General features: G+C 38.4%; 1 protein-coding gene across 1 annotated transcript in view; it reads left to right on the top strand.

Annotated features, from left to right (window-relative positions):
• The window catches only part of POLQ (DNA polymerase theta), a 54,126-nt gene that overhangs the window by 5,764 nt on the left and 21,949 nt on the right, over positions 1–26,413 (top strand). The window contains exons 4-16 of the mRNA XM_050708352.1: positions 152–308; positions 4,792–4,900; positions 7,102–7,321; positions 9,383–9,527; positions 9,625–9,771; positions 10,848–11,060; positions 14,293–14,435; positions 15,882–16,086; positions 16,951–17,093; positions 19,371–19,564; positions 19,887–20,011; positions 21,520–21,763; positions 22,543–25,722. Coding sequence (XP_050564309.1) covers positions 152–308; positions 4,792–4,900; positions 7,102–7,321; positions 9,383–9,527; positions 9,625–9,771; positions 10,848–11,060; positions 14,293–14,435; positions 15,882–16,086; positions 16,951–17,093; positions 19,371–19,564; positions 19,887–20,011; positions 21,520–21,763; positions 22,543–25,722 — 5,225 coding nt within the window. The remainder of the gene's footprint in view (positions 1–151; positions 309–4,791; positions 4,901–7,101; positions 7,322–9,382; positions 9,528–9,624; positions 9,772–10,847; positions 11,061–14,292; positions 14,436–15,881; positions 16,087–16,950; positions 17,094–19,370; positions 19,565–19,886; positions 20,012–21,519; positions 21,764–22,542; positions 25,723–26,413) is intronic.

Below are 26,413 nucleotides of genomic sequence, written 5' to 3'. Positions count from 1 at the left end.
AATTGCCTGAGCTATGGTTTTAATCTGATTAGTTGGCATTATAAATGTTAGGGATTGTGGTTGTAGGATGCAGTCTTTATGTGATTTCAGCAAGCATTGGTCAAAATTCAGTTCTAACGTTGGCACAACATTCTGTATCATTGGAAAACAGGCCCTGTTTCAGGAGGTGGATGTGAAAGTTGAAGGCTACATGGGAAGCATCTCTCCAGCTGGACGTTTCTCTTCTCTGGATGTTGCTGTCTGCACCATTGAGAAAGCCAATGGCCTCATCAATAGACTAATAGAAGAAAACCAAATGGACTCACTGGGTAAAATACTACTGCCTCACCACTGGGAGGATGAGTTTTTTTCTGTTACATAATCTGAGTACATGTGAAATTATGGGATAGTTTGTATTTGCTCAGTTCCCTGTGCAACAGACAAGCTGTACAGGAAAGTAGAACAATTTTTCTTCATCCAGAGCCCATCTGATTTGGATTTAGGAACACAGTCTGGACTGTTCTACATAGCTCAGCGACTGGGGAGTGAGTAGTTAAAACTGCAGCTTTAGTTTGTGTGATGTGGATGACAATCCACATATAGTGATTATTTGCAATAAGCAGTGATTCTCACAGTGAGAAAATATCTTCTAATTAATGAAATTGAGTTATAAGTCTATGACGTGTTTGAGTCCAAGAATTTTTTGTTTGTTTGGGACAGAGATTGTGTATGTATGTTATTAATGGTTTACCTTCAGTTAGTTCAAAGAAGAGGAGGAATTATTTTCAGTGCTTGTTGAGGTCCAAATAATGAATACTTGGAGCTGCACTGGGTAGGCATGGTGACTAGAAGGGATGTAGCACTCATTTCTCTCTTGTAGTCAGCTCAAAAGCCCTCTGTCTTTGCAGTGTAGACTTCTGGGCTACTATAGTCCTGATGACCACTAGATAATGGTGGTGTCCTTTTAGTGCTTGGGAGGAGATATAAAACCTGAGGAAGCCCTGTGTTTCTAATCTGTACTTGGAAAGCGTCATGTTCTCCTAGCCCAATTAGATGATTGTTCTCTTTGTTTGTCTGTTCAGTAAAACTATATCCAGTTGTATTTTATATAGTAATACTTCCCATCTTTGCTCTGGCCTGTAACATAGCTGGTCACTCTTTTAAAAATACAAAAATTGGAAAACTAGATGAATATCAATCTGCTTTGAGACTTCCACCTGTAAAACTGCTGTTCCATGTTCATTTGGTATCATAATATTCTTTACTGTTGTATACCAGAAAAGTTTTTTAAACACAATAGAGAATAAGGGAAAGAAAGCTTTGCAGATTTTATAAGAGTGTGAGATCATGGGTTAACACATTGACACCTGGGCTACAGGGGCTGGATCACCATGAATTCTTAGACTGCCAGTGGGTTGGAAGATGAGTAGGTGACCATGGCTGTGCAGCATTTTAAAATCATTTCAGTTGAAGCTGCTGCAGTCTGACCCAATCCTCAGCTGCATATCTTCATCCCTTCCTTTGCAAGAGAACTGATGATCGTGCAGTTAGTTATTTAAATATATGGCGCAAAGTTTGATACTTTGTTTAGTTTTTTGTTTGTTCGTTTGTTTTAAATAGGGCTAGTTTGATGCTAGGTCACCACACTGTACATCCTGCACTAGGCAATGAGTGGGGTCATAATATCCTCGTTCATGTTGGTTTGGGTGCCTTATAAATATACCCCGTGTACTAAAATGTATTGTTTAATAATAGCATCTTTCAGAAGCTGGAGATATGCCAAATTCCTTTGGTTGGCACCTCCATTCCATCACTACATCTTTTTTTGTGCTTTGTGAGAAGAATGTGCCTGAGATGAGTCATATAACTCCACGTACCAAGAGATATGTGACTCTTCTCAGGCACATTTTTCTCACAAAGCAGTATAACCAGGCAAATGAATGCAGGATTTGAATTTCATTATTACATCCCCAACATTGATACTTCTTTAAAGCATGACATTTTTCTTACACCATTTGAAAACACCTCTACTGCAACCCTCTTTTTCCCTTGTGTCCCAACATGACCATACAGCTGAAATAAGAGTAATTTTTCTTCTTTGTGTGCCTATTTGAAAGTAATTTTAAAATTCAATTTTAGTTTAAAAAATCATCTTAAAAAATGAGGAATTTTCTATTTGGAAATGCATCTTCATAAAAGCTGTAAAATAAAGGCAGGAGCTGAAAATGCCTTTTTAACTCTCACCTAAAGCAAGCTTGTCTAATACTGGAAGATTGTACATTGCCTTCTAATTAATTCTAAATTTAGACCACTTTGTAACAAGGGTGTTTTATCTTTTGAGATGAGTTATTGGGAGATGACTGCAATTCTGGCTGGATTCCATCTCAAGCTTGAGCTGCTCCTTTTGTTGATGTTAACCCCCTGCTGATAGCTCACGTTGCCTTTGGAAGTTGTTGAGAGCAATTCAAATCCTCTGCCTGGCAGAGCTCTCTTTGCTGTATGAAGCAGTTAAAAGCAATTTTGTGTTGCTAATTATTATATACCATGTGTCAGTTTTGAACATCCATGTACATGGGAAATGCTGTTCCTCTTGTTGGTGTTCAGCCTCTTGACACTGACGCTAAAAAATTTGTAGGAGACCAGATTAGAGAAGAATCTGCTTCCTTCTCAACATGTCAGCTGGGAATAATGGATATGTAATGTGCAGTTGTGATACTTATTTCTTTTCTTAATTTAAACTTAAATAATAAAAAAAATAGGTTCTTTGTATTTAAAAGAAAAAACAAATTCTCCCCCACTGTCTTTAAGAACTTTTTAGTTTTAAACAGGACGTGGACTTAAAGTGGTCTAGTTATTCTAGAATAACCATGTGTGAGATCTTTCAGGTACTTCTAGTATTTTATTTATTTTTTGTCAGCAGTCTGCTAGACACACCTAATTTGCAGACAGAAAGTAGACACTGAAGGTGGCCTAATTTTCAGTAGCAATGCAGAATAATGCAATTATGGCCCTAATCGCACTCCTGAGCTTGTTGCTGAGTAAAAAACGCCATTGTATGCTGGGACCTGTAGTCTTCCTTGGCTGCAATTCCATTTTAAGATAAGGATAGCTTTGTGAAAAATATTTTGCCTGATGTCTCCTGCTATATTATCCCAGTGGGTGCCTTCTGAGTACTGCTTGAAGAGAGAAGAGCTGTGTGCATTGTGTGACAGTCAGATCTCATCAGCTTAGAGACTGCTGAGGTAACACAGTGCACAACTTTAGTGTGGGTATAAATATTTTTTTTATAGCTGAGTAGCAGTAGAAAGAAAACATGTGGCCCATCTGAAGAACAGTGACATTCCCTGTGTTTTGGCCTGTAGATACCACTAGTGTCTTATACTTCATTTCAGGAAGCAAAATGTGCTGCTTCTTGGTGCAAAGACTGGAAAGGTAAGTTGTATGAATTTTTCTTTAGGAGATACCACATTACACTGTCATGTCTCAAATACTGGAAAAATTCAGTCAGATTATTGGATGGGGAAGCAGGGAAAAGCTTTTTTTCTGGTAGCTGAATAATTGCCTCTTTGGTGACCAATGAATCGCAAGTTTTCGCAAGCACAGAATAGAGGAAGTAGACGAAGACGGAGGAGCTGGCTGGGTGGGAGTTTGTAAAAGAGGCTGTTGAAGCAGTGCAGTACTCTTCTAACTTAAGTGGCTTGAAAGAGAAGGGAGGAGAAAACAGAGAGAAGGAACATATGTAGGAAGGAGAGAAAAAAATGAGAGGGAAAAATAGCATTGAAGTAGATAATATAAAGTCACTCTTGCCCTTAAGTTCCTGCTATTTTTGCTGTACCAGAAAGATATTTCATAGCTCCAACAAAAACAAAAACTCTACAGCAGCAGAAGTAATGAAACCCAGTGTCCTCTATGACCTACGTTCTTTTCTTTTTTCTTGTTAAACCTTCCTTCAGCATTTTCCATATCCCTGTGGCACTGTCGGCTGGTCAGTAAAGCTGCATATAGCTGCAGGTTGGGATGTATGCAGGAGGTGTGCTGGGTGGCTAAGATGTAGTGGCTCTATGTTTTTTCCTAAGGAAAAGAAGGAAAGAGACCCCAGTCTCCTCTGTTATCTCTAGATGCTGATATTCAGAAAGCTTTTCAGACAATATTCTTTTCAGTATTTCTACCCGTCTTTCAAATTTTATGGAAGTGGCTGATTGATTAAAAAGTTGTCTGCAGGAGGCAGGAGGACAACAGATAGAACAGTCACATAAGGATTTTTTCATTAGAAAGCAAGAGTTACAGTAGAGCTCATTCTGGCTTGGTGGGTGAGAAAAGATATAATAGGAAGCTGTCTCTGTGAGGTCGTCTGCTCTCGGTTTCTTTGCCTTTTTTTACAGACATCACTGAATGGCGAAGCAGTGATGTTTTTAATGGGAGATCCTGATGTAAACAAACCTTCTGATTAGCTTATTGAGGGTACTGGAGTGTTCCCTTCCAGATACTCTGAGGCCTGGGGGCTTTTGCTTGCAAATGGTATAGATGCTTCCATACTGTTTTGCATGGAGACCAGACAGTAGCAACTCAAACTATTTTTTTTTTAGAAGCTGAGTATTTGTGTATGGTAGGTTGTGGGAGGTGAAATGTGATATCATTGGTCATTATATGTCTCTCTTAAAAGAATCAGTGACAGAAGAAATTCATAACTGTGTTGGTAAGCACAGCTGGATTTGTAAATTGCAGTTAATCATGTGGAATATGAAAGGACTGAGTCTATCTGTTCTTAGTTTGGAGGTTATCAGTTATAACCTGAGTGCTTCTCTTTATTAGGAGTGGTGGTTGTGGATGAGTTGCATATGCTGGGAGACTCTCATCGAGGATATCTGTTGGAACTCCTTCTGACCAAAGTTCGATACGTTACAGAGAAGGCTGCAAAACGGTGGGTAGACCAGAATATTTTATCTTATAACACTAAATTATGGATGGCTTAAATATTTTGTTCTCTAGGTAATTGGAAATTTGGGTTAGCTCCAGGGTTTTTATGTGAGTGATGACCTAGACTATTTTGGTTATTAAGGTCTCATCATATCACCTCTCCAGGGGCCTGCTGTTGTAGTCAAAACCTCTTTTCCTCATGGTTTTTAATTTGAATGCTATCATGGGATTCATTCTCTCAAAAAAAGAAAGAAGGTGAAGTTTTCCTTTATTTTTTTAGCCTATTTTTTAAAAAAATAAAAATTCAGACTTCTTTTAGTATTTTTCCTAGACAAAGACAAACAGAGGAGATGGTATATCAGAGTTCTTAATTTTTACCAGTTAAGCTGACAGAAGAGTCAAAATCATCTGTTTCTATGCACCAAAACTCATATTTTGCCAGCTTTTCACTGCTGCTTCCTGTCTTGTGAGTTATATCAGTGCTAGGCTAAGCCCAGACTGCCTCTTCAGTTGTAGGGGAACTGTCTTTTTGACACTAGTCTCTTTGCTGGATCTTTTAGCCAGCATTTCCCATCCTGACTTCCAGGATCCAGCAGTGTTCAGGGTTGAATCACCTCTGACTATTTTCTTGGTTTGGAAGCCAGTATACTTAAGAGCATCATGAGTTGCTTTGCCACTGCTTTTCCATTGGCTTATCATGCACCTGCAGGACAGATGCAGGACAGCTCTCGGATTTCCTCCATTCCACTGAAGAACCAAGAAGGAAAAAACATCTGTCGGGGAAGAACCGGTACATCAAGGAATGTTTGAAGGAAGATGAAATACTTCAGCCTTCACCATATAGGCACTAGGGCCCAGATCTTTTATCTCTCTGTCAAGGTCAAATTGTCAGTGCTTCCCCATACCACTCGCTGACAGGAAGGAAGCGACCTTTTTGATGTTGTTTTTCTTTGATGCTTTTATTTTTTAATGGGAGCCCCTTTATCCAAATTCTTTAAACACTGTCCAGCCTGACCAGTTATCAGAATGTCGAGTGCTTTTAAAAGCTTTTTAAGTGGTTAACTGGACATCCTGCTGAAGTATGATGCTGTGTCATTGGACCAAAAAATATTCTCTGATGGTCATTGCCAGCATGAGTGCCATTGCTTCTCAGCAAGGCTTTCACAGACTAAGCTAAAATTCTGTAGCAGATTTTTCATGCCCCCAGTCCAAAAGAATGCTGCAGAACTGGATTTTTTTCAATCCCTGGTGGGGGATTGCTATGCTAGCAAATGCTTGAAGAGCTTGGGTAAGAGGTTCTGCTTCTCCGTGTCTTTCTTATTTCTGTCTTATAAGCGACCAGGCTTTTTTGTCCTAGCTTTGGGGTAGTCTTGTTTCCCCTGTCTTGCCTTTTCCAGGATTACCAGGATCTCCTAAGAAGATTCAGGCCATCTGTGAGCTCACATTAATTTTTCTGACCTTTTTATTTTTTGAAGTCTCAATTTGTGGCTAAGGGCATGGATGAACAATGCAAGTTAGTAGATGTAAAATGTTGGCTTAGGAGCAGAAAAAGAAAACAAACCAAAACACATCTGTCATGTGAATTTAAAAGCCTGAATTAAAGTATACATTTGGGTGTCTAAATTAATGTTTTGTGTTTTCAGGTCTGTTAAGAGTTGATTATTTCCCACTGACTTGAATGGAAGCAGTTGTTCAGCACTTTGAGAACTGAAGCTGCTTTCTTCTTTACTGAACTAAGTGCTTTGGTTCCCAACTCCAGGAAGACCTTAGTTTATTATTATTTATCCTAAAATTGAGACAAATGGGTATCTTAATTAAGGCATTTAGTGTAGACAGACTGCAGCAGAGACTGAGCCATTCTTTTATTTCCATGCTCTTATTAATGGCAAGGAAATAGTTAATTTGTTTGTTTATTTTCAGTTTCTCCAAATATGCAGTCAGTTTCTAGCTGTTGTTGCTTAAAGAAGCTTAAGATTTAGATTCAAAATGACAAAAAGTTGAATTATCTTGTAATGAATGCATAGCTTTTCATTGTGTTTGCTAAGAGTAGAGTATTACTTGTTTCTTTTTCATGAAGCTTAAAAACATAGCTTTGTACTTTAGACTCATGAAGGAAATAGATTGGGTTCATTTTCTCTGAATGCTGTTTTGCACAAGAGTAGCCTCACTTGTTACTAACTTTAATTTTCTTTTAACCACTTCCAGGCAGACAAAGACAACCAGCCCTGGTTTTGGAGGGGTACAGATAGTAGGCATGAGTGCTACCCTCCCTAACTTGGGAGTCCTAGCCTCATGGTTAGATGCAGAGTTGTACTGTACAGATTTTCGCCCTGTGCCCCTCATGGAGTGGGTGAAAATTGGCAACAACATTTATGACTCTTCCATGAATCTGGTGCGAGAATTCCAGCCCAAACTTCAACTGAAGGTAACAAAACTCTAAGCAGTGCCTTTGGGATAAGACCTTTTCTACAGCTAAAGTTAAAAAGACAGTTGTTGGTATGTTTTTAATTTTTTTGAATAGGTGACATTCTCAACTTCATTGTTTATTTCATGGATTGTTGCTGAAACTAAGGACAAAATTAATTACTTTTTTTGTCTTTTACCATTTTTTTTTAAAAAACAACACAAAAACACATACAGTCATGAAGTTCTTTAAGTTTCTTGAATCTGACTTGAAGACAAGGTAACTTTGCAGCTGTCTTGTCTCTGAGTGCTTGACGGATAAAGAGAGCTTGATTATCCCCCTTACCCACCACTCTACCTTGTGTCCTGGAATTTATGTCACTTTCATAGATGAAGGTAAGCATTCCCTAGTTAGCCCAAGGAATTTGCATTAATAGTTGGGGAAATGTATTTTCATTAAAATATGGTATTGAACCTGCTTATGTTAAACTCCTAAATGATTTATTTTTGTCATTGATTAGAAGGCAGATGTCTATCCAGAATCTATTTTCTGAATCTATTTTCAGTATTTAGGACTTCTGTGCACTGGACAAGGATAAAAAAAGTTAAGGGTAATGACTATAATGATTTGGAAGAACCAAATGGATAGAAATGAAAAAATGTGCATTTCCTGCTTGTAGATTCCTATTCTGTGGAGTCTTTGAGGTGTGAATTCTCTTCCCAGTCCTCCAAACTGCTCTGTGTAAATACTAGTCTAGTAGTCGGATAATATGGGCTAAATGGCAGCAATATTTTGAAAGTACCCAGCTCTCATGTACACAAACATCAGTAGCATGGGGGCACAGCAAAGAAAAAGGATCCTGGAAAAAAATGAAATGTTTGTGACAAGAATATCTAGAAGCTTACATTTATGTAGCCATATTGAGAAGGTGATGTTGTATTTCCTTCTCCAGATATGTTTTGAGGCAGTTGCTTTGGATAGGTACTAAACTGAGAGAAAGAATTAAACTAGGCTTATGACTCAACACTTTAAGGAATTTAACTTCTTTTATAAGATCAGGCAATCCTCTTGAGCTTGAAATCTGTCACTGGACCTTCACACTACTCTTTCATGGCCCACTTTGAGGCACAGAACAGAACTTGATAGCTCACCACGTCTGCTGAATTTGGGTGAATCCTTACGGAACTTCTGATTATATATGTACAGTTCTTGCCTTTGGTCCCCTGTTTTCATTTGTATTTCACTGCTTTTTATTTCATTGCTTTTTATTTCTTACCTTACTCTTACCTTTTTTTCTCTTTCTTCCTTTGGCCTTCTTGCTGGAAGAGAATCTGGCTGGCTTAGCCAAGCAAGATTGTTGCAGGAACTCTCTTAGGATCTTGTAACCAAAAAGGCTGTAAACAGTAGGGCTTTGCATGCACATCCATATATTTAGCCTCAGTCTTTAGTCAGCAGTGCTTTCTGGGTGCACCTTATTGGGGATGCTCAGACTACTGCACCTCATGCTTTTAGTTTAGCCAGCCAAGTTAAGTCTTCCTTCTTAGTTACTGTAGAGGAATGTTTTTCCTCAGAGCTCTTCTGAAGTTTAAAGCAATAGTTTTTGGTCTTGTCTGCAGGAACTTGTTTCTTTCCATTGGCTGTAGGAGTCCACAAGGGAGTAAGCAAGGTACCTTTAAATTGTGTGATATGAAAACCAGACTCTGCTCACAGATGACAGCATACAGTGCATCCCTCTGTAATGTGCACATTGTTCTTTCTCACTGCTGTTAGCCATGGCATGGTGGTTGCAGTGTGACTTTCTGTGCACTGTGTAGCCTTCAATCAGAAACAGATTAAAAAAGCAAGACATAAAACCTTAGATTTATTTGTGGTTAGGTCTAAGGTGGTCCTCAACAATAGGTCGTACTAGCACCTAGACTTCCAAAAGCAAGACAGAAACCAAGATGACAGTGCTCCATCTTCTTTACTTGTTCCTCTCTCCAATTTTTAACAGAAAATTCCTACTATGACACTGAACAGTGGCAGCATTTACAGACCCTGTGCAGTGTGAGATTGCACTGAAAATATTTTGTCTCACTTCAGGGAGATGAAGACCACATTGTGAGCCTGTGTTATGAGACTGTTTGTGATGGCCATTCAGTTCTGCTTTTCTGTCCATCCAAGAATTGGTGTGAGAAGCTGGCAGACATCATTGCCAGGGAATTCTACAGTTTGCGACAAGCTGAGAGTAAGAGAAAAGTAGTTAATAAAAGTCTGTAGTATGTGCAGTGCCTTTAATGCAAATTAATTTTAGTAGAAACTATAAAGATATTTTCTCTCTCAAGGTTGTGCAAGAAACTCATCCCTTTCCCCAGTTATTGTGGACAGAGAAGGAATAGATGAGGTCCTGGATCAGCTAAAGCGCTCTCTGTCAGGGCTGGATTCTGTGCTCCAACGTACTTTGCCATGGGGAGTGGCATTTCATCATGCAGGTATTCCTGAATATCTTGGACTTGAATTCTGTAATGGTCAAGTCATTTGGGTTCTTAGTGCTGTAGTTATCAGCAATTTACCAGTTTCTTTTTGAAGTCTCACGTAGCTTATTACCTAAATAAGATACTTCAATTATTTCTCAGTTAGAGGTAAACTTGAAATTCTTTTACTGTGGACAAAGATTTAATTCACTAATTGTTATGATAAATCTTCTCTCTGTGTGTTAGATAACAACAACTTTTTAGATACATGATAAAAATTTATCTGGAATACCTGAAAAATTAACTGATTTGCAGCTCAGGCATTTTCAAGTCCTCCCTAAAGCTGCTACGGTATTTCAGAGCAATTTTCTTGAACTTAATACTGAAACAGATGAGTAAATAGAAGAAATCTAACAATGAAAATGAAAATAAAAGGAGAATGTGCCGCTAGCGCTTCTGGCTAGATCTTTTTATTTTTTACTTAGGTAGTTAATTGTGCATGTAACCTGTTGATTCACTTAGAGAAAGGACCAACTGTGGAAGACACAACAGTACCTATAGCATTGAATATGTAAGGGGCATAACTCCAAATGCTTACAGTGTGTTTTTTTTTTTTTCTCTCAAGAGTAGACTTGGACTGAAGTCCCCAAGGAGTGTAGAAAGATGCATATTAGTCCTGTAACATAGAATGGAAATAATGATGAAGGGTTCCAGGGTCAGGACAGCAAATGACTAAATCCTAGTTCCTTACTGTGTGTTACATCAAGCTTTCTTCTTTTCATTGAACTTATTTATTTACTTGCAGTGCATGTAAATATGTAGTAGGTAGTTCATCTTGCTACAATGTGTACAAATACCTTAGAAAAACTAATTTATATCCATTACTATCAATTAAATAATGAAAACTTCATAGAAATTTTGATGCAATTATGCATTGAAAGAAGTTAACTGAGGTAGTGTTGCAAGTCTAGTTCCTAACTCGGAATGGTAAATGTTCATTGAATTTGTTTGTTCTTCTTGCTTGACAGTAATATTATTAGCTCTTAAATGCAATTTCACCATTACTGGGTTTGCTAAAAGTTATCTTTCTTCAGGTCTCACTTTTGATGAACGGGACATAATTGAAGGAGCCTTTCGCCAGGGCTTGATTAGAGTTCTAGCAGCAACATCCACTCTCTCTTCTGGAGTGAATTTGCCTGCACGCCGAGTAATTATACGAACTCCCATGTTTGGTGGCAAACTGCTGGACATCCTCACTTACAAGCAGATGGCTGGAAGGGCTGGCAGGAAAGGAGTAGACACAGAGGGTAAGCAGAGGCTTTATTAACATTCCCTAAGAATGGTGTTAACCTGATTAAATCCAGGGCAATGCTTTGCAATTAGTGACTAATCATGATGAATTCCTTTGGTATTCAGTATGATTAAGTTAATCAAGAGGAATTTGTTTGGTATTAATGGAGTAAAAATTGTAATTCCCAGAGGATTCTTTTCACTGCATGAGACTGACTTTGGTATTTACATGTCAGTTACTTCAGGAATGGGTTATTTTCTTTTTTGAATTCTTGTTATCTTCTAAGGCTCTGTTCAGTTGCCTTAATTCTGTGATACATGGTCAGTTCACTAAAGCATTTACAGTTTCAGTGAGAAAATTTACAGTAAACTCCCAATGGACAGGCCTAAAATTTAAGAAATGCGTTGAAAGTCTACAACCATAATTTGACAAATTCCTTTTTGTTGCCTGAAGTTCTAATTTGGGTTTATTAAACTTCCACTAAACTTAACAGTGATTTTTATGGATCTTGAATGCTACAGAGAGACAAGGAAATGCAGAGAGTTGATCATAGATAACACGGTGTCTTCATACATACAGTGGCACGAATTATGTTCAATAGAACGATCCTGCCTGTTATTTTAATTTGTGATGGAAATTTATCTTTCTTGATGCCATTTGGAAAAATTGTGTTCTGCAAATGTAAACACAATGGAAAATATGAAGTTCAATAGATGCAGGAAGTGAGATTTGTCCTGCTGATGGTTTGATTGGTGCTTGCTGGAACCCTATGTAAGCAGAGTGTTCTTATACTTAACTTTCTATTTTTGCTAGAGTAGCATAGCAACCCAGCGTTTTGTGACCTATATCTCTATGAGCTATCCCTATATGTTAAAGAAAAGGACAGCTGCATGCTGTACTTTGAAATTTTTCAGACTTTGTCATTTGAGCGTAAAATAATTCCTTGAAGTTTCTTCTTTTTTTCCCCTTCAAGTCACAATAATTAGTACCCTTTTTGACAGTTCTGATGTGACTGTCTGTTTTGCACAGTAAGCAGTTGATTTTATGCTGATGAGCTTCATGAATGTACCATTTTTTCCCACTCTGTGTAGTGTTTTGGATGAGAACATAAAGCTACATTACCAGCTGCTACTCTTTCACAGAATAGGGAGACTGGAGGACAGCAACTTCAGCTGGAAAATATGCCATATGTAGATATGAAATCCAGCTGACAGACAGAAGCTAATCAGAAGTTAATTGATGCTGGGTTGAAGGTTTCTTTTTTTTTTTTTTTTTCTGGTTGATATTGTTTTCCAAGCATTGCAGTGTTGGATCATCTCAGGTTTTGATTTTTTTTTTTTCTGATTGGATGGAAATTTAAAAACATTATTTTAGAAAATGAAATTGGATTCTTTTTGCATTCATCAAAACTACCCTGTTCCCAAGGTGAAATAGGTAAAGCTGTTCAATATTGGTGAACAAAAGCTAGAAGCTAGGCTACAGATTCTGTTCTTTTCCATTTACAGGTAGAGATACATACATATGTTGAATGAGTTAGCTACAGAAATGCAAAATGAGATGGTAAAGATAGATAAAACATAGTAGGGCCTTTTTGGTTTAATGGAGTTTTTCATCTAGGTAGCCAGAGTCTTCTGGTGTTTGTTTAATCTGATCCTAATCTAGACTTCTCCTCTCATCTGCAGTGTTCAATAAGGAATATTAGAACAGTTTAGTTTCTTTTTATTGTTTCCTCTCTCTCTCTTTCTCTCTCAGCTGTTTGCTAAGTTGGAGTTATTGGCTTTAAGTTCTCAGTGGCATCTTGGGGAAGGGTTCCACCCAAATCTTAAATGGCTGTCAGATAACGTAGGGCCGAGTGGACACCCATCTTCTGTTACATTTATCATGCTGAGGGGTCAAAGTTGTGACAGGGAATTGTAGGTCACATCAGAAAGAAATGAGTTAAGGTTCATCATTGCCATCATTTCACAAAACAATGCTTGTGGGTGGTTTGTTATATCTTCTATACTCTGGCAAAAGCACAGGCTCAACAGATGTCAAAAGTTTCACACGGCAGGATAAACAAATCCCAAAGAGACTTCCTCTGAGCATGTCTTTCATCCTTTGATGGCTACCGTATTACCCTAATTTAACATTCCTAGGATGTTACTAAGATAACGACTACCAAAATGACTTTGGTGTCCAGGCTACGTGCACTTAAATCTTAAGCAGTTATCATAAACCAAGTTTACTGTCCAGCTGATCCAAATCTAATGCTCTCTTTGTTAGTCAAAGAAAAGCTCATCTTGACTGAAATTTATTTATTCTATACCAATTGGCAAAGCTTCTCACTAGCTATGTCTCTCAGGGACCTAGTTTCTCTTTAATAGCTTTGTTGAAAAAAGACTTCCTTTGTGACCACTGCATTTTCCCCCTGTGGTTTGTACTATTATCTCATAAATACGTTAACTCATTATTTTTATTTTTGTTTCACAGCTCACCTTTTTTTGTCTCCCACATTATTTCAGGATTAACTTTAAAGTTCTATATCAGACATTGTTAGGTAAGGTATATTCAGATGTACTTTCAGAGGAAACCATTCAGAATACCTAAGATTTTACATGTGCATGTATGTATATACATATATATACAAACATGTATGCATTTATGAAAGTTCAAAGAATGTGTAGTTACTTAGATTAATAACTTCACTGAATTTTTGAATTACTTTGGTATCTATGTTATTATTTTGGGAATGGAAGCTGGTTGTATTAACACAAACTGCCAAAGTGCTGTGCAGCTTGTATGTTTTCTTCCAAATTTTGAGCATCTTTTCAGTTTAATAATATAATGCAAAAGGAAAATAGATGCCACTGTGTGTCATTGTTCCAGTCAGTTCCAGAACAAGAAGAGAGAGTGGTTCAACAGCAAAGTAGGTGCCCAGAGAATCTATGGAGTCCTCATCCCTGGAGATGGTAAAAGTTGATTTGGGAAGACCCTGACCTGCCTAATGCAACTTTGAAGTTTGTACTGCTCTGAGCTTTTAATTCTTAAGTATTATGCATCAGTGAGTCCTTAAATAGCAATGGCTATATGCTGTTCAAGATTGCAATAGTTTTTATCTTTTTTTTTTTATTCAGCTTTTTCAATAGTAACTTAAGTATTCCATTCCAATAATATGTCCTCAATGAACTGTAAGTAGCTATTACGGTGCTTAGATGCAATATGGAGGTCATTAATGTGTTTTTTTTCTTTTCTTTTTCCCCATATAGGTGAGAGCATTTTAGTTTGCAAGCCCTCAGAAAGATCAAAAGGAATTGCTCTACTTCAGGGATCTCTCAAGCCTGTTTGCAGTTGTTTGCTTAGAAGAGAAGGAGAAGGTGTTACTTCAAGCATGAAGCGAGCAATACTTGAGGTACAGGACACAGAGAGGATGTAGAACAGTGCTTGCAGTGTTAGGATGATTTCTTTTGTGACACCATCAAACGTTTTATGTGGATTTTTTTTCCCCCTCTCTTGTCAACACAAGCAGCTTCAGAAGAAAGTTACTTGGGTCTGCCAGCTTGCTGCAATATTAGCATTTTGTTTTGCATATGGCAGTCCCTGCTTGCCAGAGAGGTCTTGACATAAACATACTCCAATGAGTTATTAAGGCTTGCTTTTTCATTTATATATACTCAAACTGCAGGCAGAAGTGTGTAATTCTTAACCTTCACATGTTATCTGACAGTCTTTACTGGGAGGTGCTTGTACATTACCGATTCCTGAAGCTTTGTAGACTGAATTAGGCCATAATGACATTTGTAGAACCTTAAAGAGTTCTTTATTTCACCCCCCAAGTTATCTACCTCTTTTGCAGAGAAATGATTGAAATTTTGCAAATATGTTTTTGGTAAACAAACAGACATGATACTCCATTTGCTCCCTTTACCCTTCCTTCCTCTGTAGAGTTTGCACAGAAGTAAAAAGGAACAAAAAGGTTTACGTAGGTGAGCTCATCTCCTTTCCCAAAGTTGTTTTTGGGCTTGAGCTGAACTTAGACATTTTAAATAGAGTTCTTTTTGCTGTTCTGTTCCTACTTTTTTTTTTTTTTTTTGTGAAACTGCAGTGATACTTAGAACTTGGTTGTGATTCCGTAAGTTTAGAATTCTTACCAGACCAATGGAATTTCTAAATGCACTTTTTTACGTAAGAACTATCTAAAAATGGCTTCCCTTCTGGTTGGGGGTGCTTTATTACATGAAAAAAATCTATTGAAACCATGAAACAGAGTTTTTAGTTAAACTGCTGTCTCAGGGAAGACACGCACACATGTAAGTGACTCACAAGGGAAAAGCAGTTATGTGGAAAAAAAGATCCAAAGGAAAAATCACTCTAAATCAGGAAAACAATCATAGGATGTAGCATTCAGATTTATTAAGAGACAACTTCACTATACTGAAGGGTCTTGGGAGAACTCCTCCTCTTTTGGTTACCTTGTTTTCTTCAGAAAGTTGCAGTTTGGGTTCTAAAGTTTTAAAAGTAGGGTTGGCTAAGCAAAATACCTACATCTAGTCTTAGTTCTAAATTGCTACTGTGTTTATGTTCACTTTCAAAATGCTAGGATAAAAGTTTATATGAGTTTGAGTTTTTTAAGAGCTTTAATCTTTCACCATAGCTTAGCCGTTCAACTTCTTTATAAGGTGTCCAACTTTTTTTCCAAGAGAAGTTCTTAAAGGTTGGCAGTTGTTTTGCCTCATTTTCCTCTCTCACACTGGTTCTTTAAAACTTGGGTAGGTAATGCACCAATCTCTGTTTCTCAGATCTGATGTTCCATCTTGCTGTTTCCCTGGCAAGATGAACAAGTCACTTTCTTCAACAGATCATAGTGGGAGGAGTGGCCAACACCCCAAGTGATGTGCAGACCTATGCGTCTTGCACTCTTCTTGCATCCAGCTTGAGCAGTAGCAAGTGGAGAAATGAGAAACAGCAAGACAAAGCACAGACTGGACCTATTGAGGCTTGTGTAGCATGGCTGCTGGAGAACGAATTCATTCAGGTTCTGGACTCTGGCAATGATGAGAAAGGTAATGTTGCTGTTCCCCATTCTGTTTCTTACCAGTGACTGCAGTTAGCTGTTTTGAATCAGTAAATCTTCTGCAGCTGGGTAGATATTGAATGTAAATTTATAATGAGAACTTCTGTGCGTTTCTTTTATTAAAAATCATGTATCAAGAAGTTATAGCTTTCAAGAGGGTGTCTTTATACCTTCTTAATCATTTTTGTATGCAAGTGTTCTTGGAAGGCCTCTGCACGTTACCTCTAAGACCGATGTATCCTTACCTACAAATTCCCAAGATATCTTTAAAGAAGGTGAACTTTTACTACAGGATGTATGCACACTATAATTTTTGTCTTTATGAAGAAGAACTGACATATTCTGAGAGGGTGCAAGGCTCTTCTAGAACCTGTTGTATTAGGCTGCACTTTTTCCTCTTTTGGGCTATTTTCTTAAGATGACTAATGATGTGACTCTTATAGTAATAGAAAGAACTCCTGTTACAGAATAATTGTATATCTTTTTTAAAGAAAATGATATATTTGACACTCTCAAGGAAGGTATGTTCAATAACTCCTTGGTGGTGGGATTGTAGATGAGTTTTCAGTGTTTTTTGTTAAAATAGCTATCATAAGTGCTAGTGTGAGTAGTTACAGGGATCCAGACTTGTGATCTGGCCTCTGAAAAAGGCTAGCTTAGACTCTATGCAAGATCTTTATTTTATTGTTTCCTTTTTCCTGTCTTCAGAGTGGGGAGATACTCCATTTCTTTTTGAAAAAGCAGTTGGGAAAAGTCAGTAGAATCTATAAAATGCATTGCAACCTGAAAGTGAGATAGAAACTTGCACTTAAATTTCTCTGTATGTGTTATTTATTTATTTATTTTTTAACAGCAAACGTTTATCATCCCACACATCTTGGCTCAGCTACTCTTTCCTCTTCTCTTTCACCAACTGAAGCCATGGAAATTTTTGCTGACCTGCAGCGAGCTATGAAAAGCTTTGTTCTGGAGAACGACCTGCATATCGTCTATTTGGTAGGTCCCTGGTTCTGCATTTCATATCTTGTACTGCATACAATGAAAAAGGATTTAAAATACAGTGCAGGATTCTTGAGAGCTCCATGGATGTATTTTTTCATGGCTTGCCTAGGTAATCCTAAATGAAGAAAAGTTTTGAAATTGAATGTTCTTCAAATCGAATCTGTTCCCGTAGGGTCTGTTGTGTAGGCAGGTGCTCCATGTTCATCTAAGCCCATTTTTGTCACTCCTGACTTCAGAAGATTTCAGAAATTTGTGAGTTATGTTTCTAGAATAATGGTAATTTTTCTGAGACTTCTGAAGTGAACAAAGCTAATTGCATTTGATTTGTGTTTGGGATCAGCAGGATGCATCTCAGATTACCTCTGGCGGCTCAAAAAACTTTGGGGGTTTCAGCATCTATTTTGCCTACAAAAAGCCTAAGAGAACCACGCTTACTTTTTTTCCTATAGGTGGGCCTTTTATGGGTTCATTCGTCTCTGATTTAGTTTACTTGCCTGGTGATCCTGCCAGGGCTAAGGGAAGGAGTGTGCTAAATCTTTTGAAGGGAAAGTGTCCAGAAGTTTGTTAAGAGTAATGTGTACATGCACTTGAAAACTAAGCAATACTATTTAAGACTTTTGGAGAGGTTGCCACAGGTCTGTCAAGATTAGTGAGGAAACAAGATGGAGTAGCAGTGAATATCCAAGGATTCACAGCTGCATGGCCTATCATTCAAACATAATCCCAAACTTGACAGTTATCTTTACTCTCCTTAAGTATAAAGTGTATTTTCTTGACCAGGCTGTTAAATCAATGGCAAAATTTGAGCATCTTACCTGGTGGAAAAAAAAAAAGCTTGGCATTGCAGAAGTTGTTGGGCTAGGGGTTGGGAGATACAGGACATTGAGGATGCCTGTTTCTGCTTGCTGTGTTCATTAGCTTAGTTATTGACTGAAACTTTTTTTTTTAATCAACTAGTTTTCCATGTGTACTTTTATCTGTGTTCTAGAGGACCACATAATATTTTGTTCTGTTCCTATGAGGCAAAGTGGACTATTTTGTGTCATGCACTAGTGAGTTTTTTCCTGTTTCTGTCTCTAAAACACAAAAAAAAAATCATGAATTTTGTTCATGCTCTGTGGTACAGTCAGTGCTGGCAATGTATTTTTTTTAACCTTGTACTTTTTAATTACAGCAGCCTGTCTAATGTTATTTTAATTCAAATTCACTCAAGTTCTTGAGATTCTCTTCCATTAACCTAGCCTAAAACACTTAATTGCAGTCTGTTAATTTTTGAGGCCAAATAATTTTTTTTTTTAAAGAGTTGTTCTCTGTGTTTCTTATGAATTATCTCCTATAATGCTTTATAATTATTAGGCGTGAATCTTTTACTTGTACAGATATGAATTCCAAGACCTTGTGTTTTAGGAAAGTTGATTAAAAAGAAGAAATATTTCTTAGACTAGGAAAAGGGTTTTCTTTAAAGAAAAAAACAAAACAAAGCAACCACCAACAAAACGCAATCCCTACCTTAATAACTCTTGTTTTTCTCAGCAGATGAAGAGGAATGGACAATTTACAACTGTGTAGGCGTCTGGTATTCTGTGTTCTATTAAATGCTCCCCAACAACTGTTAGTTATTTCAAAATAATTAATCTTGCAGTATGTCGATACAGATATGAAGACATTTTGTCTCTTCATACTGAAACTGACTGTGCTGACTGAATGATAACAGAAATGTTTTTTTTTTGTCTGAAAGTGTGTGAATGCTTTGAATGGCTTTTTTGTTAGTGTAAGAAAAAATGTTGAGACTTAACTGTACTCAAGGTAAATGAAAACTTCAGTAAGTTCTGGCAAACCTTATTTCCCCTCCTGCTTTATCAAATGTCATGGCAGTGGTTAGTGTACTTGCTAGTGGCTCTAAGAGGCTGATAGGTAATCTGTCAATTTTGTTAAAAAGAGAATGAAGTTTTATTTTGTTAAAGGAGAGTAAAAATACAGCTTAAAATATCTTATAGGGCTTGGATTTAGGGAAGAATCTGACAAAGTTTCTGAATTGTTTCATCATTAGTGTATCCATATGAGTCATGTCACATCTCATCAGTACAAATATTAAAAAAAACTGGGTTAGAAGAGCTTTTACTTTCTTCAGGGTACATGGTTATGACTCAGTGCCTCTAGTTGTGCGTGGGATGCTCTAACCACATTCTCTAGACTGCATTTTTGTTTAGCCAGAGCTCTGCTCTGTTTGTTTCTCTGAAATAGTTTTTTAAGTCATCTCATTTTCTTTAGGTTACCCCAGTGTATGAGGAGTGGACCACAATTGATTGGTACCAGTTTTTCTGCTTATGGGAGAAGCTGCCTGCTTCAATGAAACGTGTGGCTGAGCTGGTGGGGATTGAAGAAGGCTTTCTGGCCCGCTCTGTAAAAGGCAAAATCATAGCTAAGACAGAGAAACAGCACAGACAAATGTCAATCCACAAAAGGTAGCCACAAATGGATGTGAATGAGCAAAGACCAAAGCCTGTAATACGAGGGGTGGATAGGCTTTTTTCAGGAACTGGTTTTCTTGATGTGTGAACTGATAGATACACTTAGAGAGAACCTGGGCCCAGTCTACTCCAGAGTAACACTGTTATCACAAGATGTTTGTGCTGATGTTATTTGGAAACCATCTTCCATGTTTCTTTTCTGTGCTATGCTATAGCAGCATTCTGTCCTGTGCTATCACAGAGAATTTTGACTGTACTCTAACGTGCCCTGGATGATGATTATATTTCAGTGTATACTTTTTTTTTTTTTCTCTAGATTTTTCACTAGTCTTGCCCTTCTGGATTTAATCAGTGAGGTTCCTTTAAAAGATATGACCAAGAAATATGGTTGCAGTCGTGGCCAGCTTCAGTCCTTGCAGCAGTCTGCTGCCACCTATGCAGGTAAGTTATGTGGGCAAAAAATCCACAAGAATCTTAGGTTAGTCTATTTTCTTTCCTTCCAGACAGGGGATAAGATAGCCACAGTGTGTAAAAACAATCAGTCTTGTAAAACCACTTCCAACTTTATAACTTAATCTGTGGTTGCCCCTGCTTTGAGATGGAACCACAGAGCATGCTGTGGGAATGGGGCCAGCTGGGTGGAATCAAGCAGTGCCGTAGCATGCTGATGTCTGTGGAAACCATCTGTGTACTGTGCAGGAATGTAGTTTGTTCAATACTAAGTACAGAAATTAAGTACAAGTCCATTCTGAAGCTTTGCCGTGTTAGGAAAGGGTATCTTTCAATATGGGTAAAGTCCAGGGTCTCTTAGACAGCGTGCCTTTTTCCTGCTTGCAAAGTAATTGGTCAGAAAGCATAATTTTACAGTTTTCAAAAGGGTGAATCATTTCCAGGTCGTTTATCACCAGGTAATGAGAGGTCAGAGAGCTGTCACCTTTATCATAGCTTCCTTGTAAGGGCTGTGTAGGAGTATAGGTAGCAGCCCACTATGTGATCGAGATACTATTTTTTCTGTTGCCTAAGTCAAGTCTTACATTACTCCGTAAATAGATCTTCAATTTTTAAGACAGTTTTAGCTCAACTTGAGAAACCATATGTGTGGGTTGCAGCATGAGTCAAAGCCCCAGAATGAAAAGGTCACGCCAACTGATGCGGAGTAGTTTAAATTAATTCTGGTAGTATAAATAACTTCTTGTTATAGCGGTTTCACAATTCTCTATTCCCAGTGTTAATCATTTTCAGCAATCAGGTAGATAAGTTCAGGAACAAAAGTAATTTGAAAAGTAAATTTGAAAAGTAAAATGAACTGTTGACATATAGTTAAGAGATATGATAAAAACTGTATTCTATAATCACTATAAAAATATGGCAGTGAGGGATGCTGTGTCTTTCAGTTATTTTCATACTCTTATAGATGCAATACATGAGTAAGAAATGGTCTTTTCCCTGCTCTTTTTCCCTCCCATGTTTTGGGGACTGCAGTTGTAATCTTTGCCGTAGGCTTTGCTACCTCCTGTGGTACTCTCAGTAACCGAAGTTCTGCAGGCCAAGTTCTGCTCTTAGGGACGTCAGTGCAGTGGCTTCTCTTAGTCCCTCTTGTCATTGCTTTTGCTATCTTCTTTTCATTGTGTTAGGTTCACAGGAATTCTGCTAGAGGATATGCACGTGCTTCACCTTTGCAAGGTTAGAGTCTTTGGAAAAGCAGTGTTGTTCAGAGTTTCTACCTCACTTATAAACTATTTAATTCTAGATTACGTTGACTTCTGCAAGAGCAGTCCCTAGTCAGGATTGTACTAAACATGGGTTAGGAAATGGTGGCCATTACTGCGAGTACTGGGAAGGTGACAAATGTGAAGGGAAAGTCTACTCATCTGGGACAGAGAGGGGAATGGATCCAGCTTAGTAGCATTGGAGGTAGAGTTAAGACTTATGTAACTTTTGTGTTTCAGGAATGGTAACAATTTTCTGTAATCGACTGGGCTGGCACAACATGGAGCTGTTGCTCTCTCAGTTCCAGAGCCGCCTCACTTTTGGGGTTCACAGGGAGCTTTGTGACCTGGTACGAGTCTCTCTGCTGAATGCACAGCGTGCTAGGGTGCTGTACAACGCTGGCTTTGTCACAGTGGCTGATCTTGCTAAAGCCAGTCCTGGTGATGTGGCAACTGCTTTGAAGAATTCAGTACCATTCAAAAGGTGAGAAATGGGAAAGTCCAGAAATCAAGAAGTTTGTTTATAAGGTGAAGGATTTCAGGGTGAAACCTGTAATTAAATATGGCAACCTTTTGGGACTTGTTGCCAAATGTTACTTAAAAATAACTTGCAGGTCTCTGTGACTGATCACAGTAATTACATGATTACTTTGAAATTAATAGAAGCATGTTGTATTTGCAGAATGACTTTGTGAGACCTAAATTTTCTTCTTGTTCCTGAATTGTTAATGCTTTTTGGAGATTTTTGCTGCCTCAAAAAGGTTAACACTTTCGTGCTCCACCATATGAACAAATGAGTTCATGGTTTATTACTGTATACCATTTCAGATTCTCTTGCAATTTTCATGTTAGTTCAATGACAAACTTTATCATATACCTATTGGACTGTGTCATGGCACCTGTCTGGTTTGTGCTCCCGAGGTTACCTTTCTTTGCATGGAAATGCGTAGATTCAGTCCTGGATCTTGCCTTAGTAGGGATTTGGGACTTATCTGGGGCACATATTTGGTTACAGAAACTTGGAATGCTTCTAAGGTATGCAGTGTAGAAAAAGTCAGTAATATCTTTCTTTCACTGATATCAATTTGAATGTGGAAAACTGAAACTGTTATTTCCTATTAAGCATGGTACATTTTGGACATAGTGCTTCTGCGAAGCTGTGATGCTATCTGAAATAGGAGCGGAGCAGAACAGGGCCAATTCCTTGGGCTGTTTGCTGTTTTCTGCATTAATTTTCAAATCTGTCTGTTACCTTTCCCACAGTGGTCGTAGGGCTGTGGATGAAGATGAAGAATCAGCAGAGGAGCGTCGGACTGTGCGCAGCATCTGGATGGCTGGAATGAGGGGTTTAACTGAAAGTGAAGCAGCTTTCCTCATTGTGGAGGAAGCCAGGGGACTTCTCCAGCAGGATTTGGCACTGATGGGAGTGCAGTGGAACCCAGAGTCTTTTCTTGAGTCTGATTCATTGTCTATGATTAGCAGTGAGTCAGAGCTGGAAGACAGACCACGTAGATCAAATGGAGAGCGGTCTTCTGAATCTTCTAGGGTGTTAAACAAAAAAGTGTGCAGAGATCAACATCATAATAGCCTTGGTTCTCAGGTTGGAAATGTATCAAATATTAAAAAGGGATGCAAGAGGCGACTAAGCGGTAGTACAGCAAACTCCAGATTTGAGAACCAAGTCCCATGTAAGAAACAAGCTCAAGCAGAGGAAAGGAATGATGACACTGTTCACAGTGCTAGAAAACGTCCCAATATGAGGAGAGATAATGAAGATGGGGGAGGAATTTCTCAGGTCAAAAATGAGGTAGATTCCAGGAGAGCAATTCCAGAACTCCCTACTGAGCAAAGAAGGACACCAACATTGAGAAAAATATCTTCAGCCTCTAGATTGATAAGAAGTATGGACACACATTTAAACCGGACTAGGAACAAAAATACTGTTTCAAAACTGCAGAGCTCACTACTTGAAGATTCAAGTATGCTTGACATAGATAAAGAAAAGCCTTTTACCTTCCACCCTGGTATTTCTAAAGATAATTTTTTTTCAGACCAAAATAATAAGGAATTTTTAGAAAAAAGGTCTGTAGCTCATAAAGTCTCAAATTCTGTACAGATGGGGAAAATTAATGGTGGGAGGAAAGATAAAATGGAGGAGTTGTTTACAGAGCATTCCACCTCTAATGAAGGTGTGCCTAAGGGAAGAGCATGTTTTCAGGCAACTGTTATATTACAGGATACTCCACATGTCAACACGGAGATGCATGATACTGTAGAAAGTCCAGTAATACCTGCTACTGCTAGAATACAGAGAAACAAATATATTGATGATAGGCAGAATAAAGTCAATAAAATACAAACAGACGTGAGCTGTGCTGAGGCAACGACTGCTAAGCAGCACTCTGCTTTAGACACAGATCATTGTAATGTGTGTGCTAGCTGCTCTGGAAATGGATGTGTCCATAATGGCAGCAGGAAACAGAAGCCTGCACATTTTTGTCCTGGTGATGATAAATCCTGCCATATTCAGATCCAGAGTGGTGACAAAAATGGAAGTGAAAAACCCAATGGAATATTGTTACAAGCTGGAGTACTACAGAAAGGCAACAGTCATTCTAAGGATTTTCTGAAAGACTCTTTAGTAAATTCCAGAGCTGTTTGTGATGCAGATGGTGTTCAAAATGGTTCGTCCTCTGCTCCTTTTTGTGACTGTAGAGACTTTGAAGACAGCTTACAGTTGGATACTCAGACTGAGAGCATAATAAAACAGGAGGCAGCAGCTGGAATCACAGGACAGCAGGGAATAAAGGGTTCAGAGTTGGCAGCAGTACCACAGCAGGAAACCTCCAGGAAACTAAGGACTTTGCAGACTGAAAATGCTACTGGTGAAAGGCTAGCTGCAACAGTAAGGAAACTGGGCTTATCAAGTCTTATCACAACAAATAATATTATAAAAAGCACAGATCAGCACTGCAGTAACAAAGTTTTGGAGTCGGGAGACTTAAATGCGCAGCCTATAGGAAAAGAAACAGAATTTGCACCTTTCCTTAAACAAAGTGATTTCTCAGTGACTGACTCCCAGCTACACAGTTTCCTACAAGATTACCAGACCCAAAATTCAGTGAAAGAGGAAAGTGCTTCTAAAGGTCCTAATAAAGCAACCTCCCCTCTTGGTAGGGAGCAAGAACAAGTAGAATGCCATCCTGTCACTGAAACGAGCCTGAATATGAGTGATAGTTTGCTGTTTGATGATAGCTTCAGTAATGTCAGCGATCTTTCAGCTATGCAAGCTGTGGAAGCTGACAGAAAGGAACCTGAGGGAAGGCAGGGAGCTTTGCTTCCTGCAGATGGTCTTTTGCAGAATGTAAGGCCTGTTCAGAATAAATCTGATGTCAGTGACAACCAGAAAGAGCATGAGGATCCAGCACAATGTAATGATGCCTCTCTAGCCTTCTCTGATCTCATTGCTGAAGTGTTGGATCATGAAAACTCCCCATCTTTTCTGGGAGATATTCCTTCTTCATTTCACGGTCAGTCCCGATTAAGAAACCCAGTGATTTGTAACAATGACCCCAATCCAAAGATTTTAGTAGTGGATCAAGGTGAAAAGCTCCAGAGCAGCCAGCAAACTTTGGAAGAGAAAACCCATCCAGTGGCATGTACTGACCGCTCATTTGAACTGAGCCCAGGACTGCAGGATGTATTAGACAAATGGCCTAGCCCTTCAGGCATTGAACAAGTTTCAGTAAATCTGCAAAGCTTCTGTTTGAAAGGGAAATTGGTTGATTCTATTGCTAATCAAGAGCCAGATGCAGTTTTAGAATTTGATCATCGTCAGGCAGAGCTTTTGCCCAATTGCCAGGATTTAAAAGACCATTACAGAATTAAAGAAAACAAAACAGAAGACTTGGATGTTCAGAAATCAGACTGTGTAACACTTAAGCTCAAGGGAAGCAACAGAACATCCTATCCTCCACCAGATAACAGTAATGGGTTTATTCCTCCAACACCCCCCAAAGAACTTTTTCCCCAAAGTTCTGTATCTCTCTCTGTGAAATCTACAAGGAAGAGACAAGTTGCCTGCGTGAAGGAAGGGCAACTGATTGAGCCACAGCAGAACAGCAAAGGTGATGCAGAGCAGCAGGAAAAAACACTCCAGTTCAATTTGGAGAGTGTAGACCCAATTGAGACTGATGGGATAAAAGATGATTCCACTATAGACCAAGGCTTTTCACTGCAACTGTCTCAGGATGTTTTTCCACTCATTCCCTTAAGTGCTGAAAGTTTCACTATTATTGATGTAGCAAGTGACAAAGTACTTTTCCAGACTTTTCTTGCAGAATGGAAGGAGAAAAGCAGATTCTCCATCTCAGTGGCATGTGAAAGAACAGAACGTCTGTTGTCGCCCAAATCAACGATTGGTGGCAGATTCAAACAAGGTTAGTTCAGTGTTCTAGCATGTTATTTTGTGAACAACAGGGTAGCATCTTCTGCTGAAAGCAGGGATGGAGAAGGAAAGAATTTGCAAAAAAAGGAGGAAAATCACTGACATTAACTGAATATTGTCAGTCTCAGTAAAGCAAAGGAGCTGAGTGTTAGTAGGGGATAGAGAGCTGGTGTCAAGCATTGCACTGTTAGGTCTTTAGTGACTGTAATGAAGCCTTAGCAGCTCGTCTGTGTGTGAAAACATCTAAACATACTTAACGTTTCTTATCTAATTTTAAATGGATCTGTGTTGTGCAGTCCCTTCGACATATGTACTTTTCCATGTCATAAGTTTTAGTATATTTTCAAATAAATAATATATTGAACAGTAAACTGTATGGATATCCACCAGGGTATCCACCAAGCAGTATTACTTGTGGGGTTGCCTCTGAAGTGAGGTTAAATATTTTCCAGTTTGCGAGATTTTAGTTTGGTTCAGTGTATCCATGTATGAAATTCAGATCAGTCTCTGGATTGTTGCAATATTTTTCTTACCCCCACAGAAATACTCATTTGCCGCAGTTTGTTTGCTGCTGCTGCTGTATAAACATACTTTTCTTTTAAAAACACAAGATGAAGCAGTTACATTTTTTGCTATCATATGGTCATACTAACAAAAAATCTTAGCTATCAAAATATAGTTTTGACA

The sequence above is a fragment of the Cygnus atratus genome, chromosome 1 (assembly GCF_013377495.2).
Source record: "Cygnus atratus isolate AKBS03 ecotype Queensland, Australia chromosome 1, CAtr_DNAZoo_HiC_assembly, whole genome shotgun sequence".
Lineage (NCBI taxonomy): Eukaryota > Metazoa > Chordata > Aves > Anseriformes > Anatidae > Cygnus > Cygnus atratus.
The sequence above is the reverse complement of the archived record's forward strand: the minus strand, read 5'-3'. Positions and strand labels throughout refer to the sequence as shown.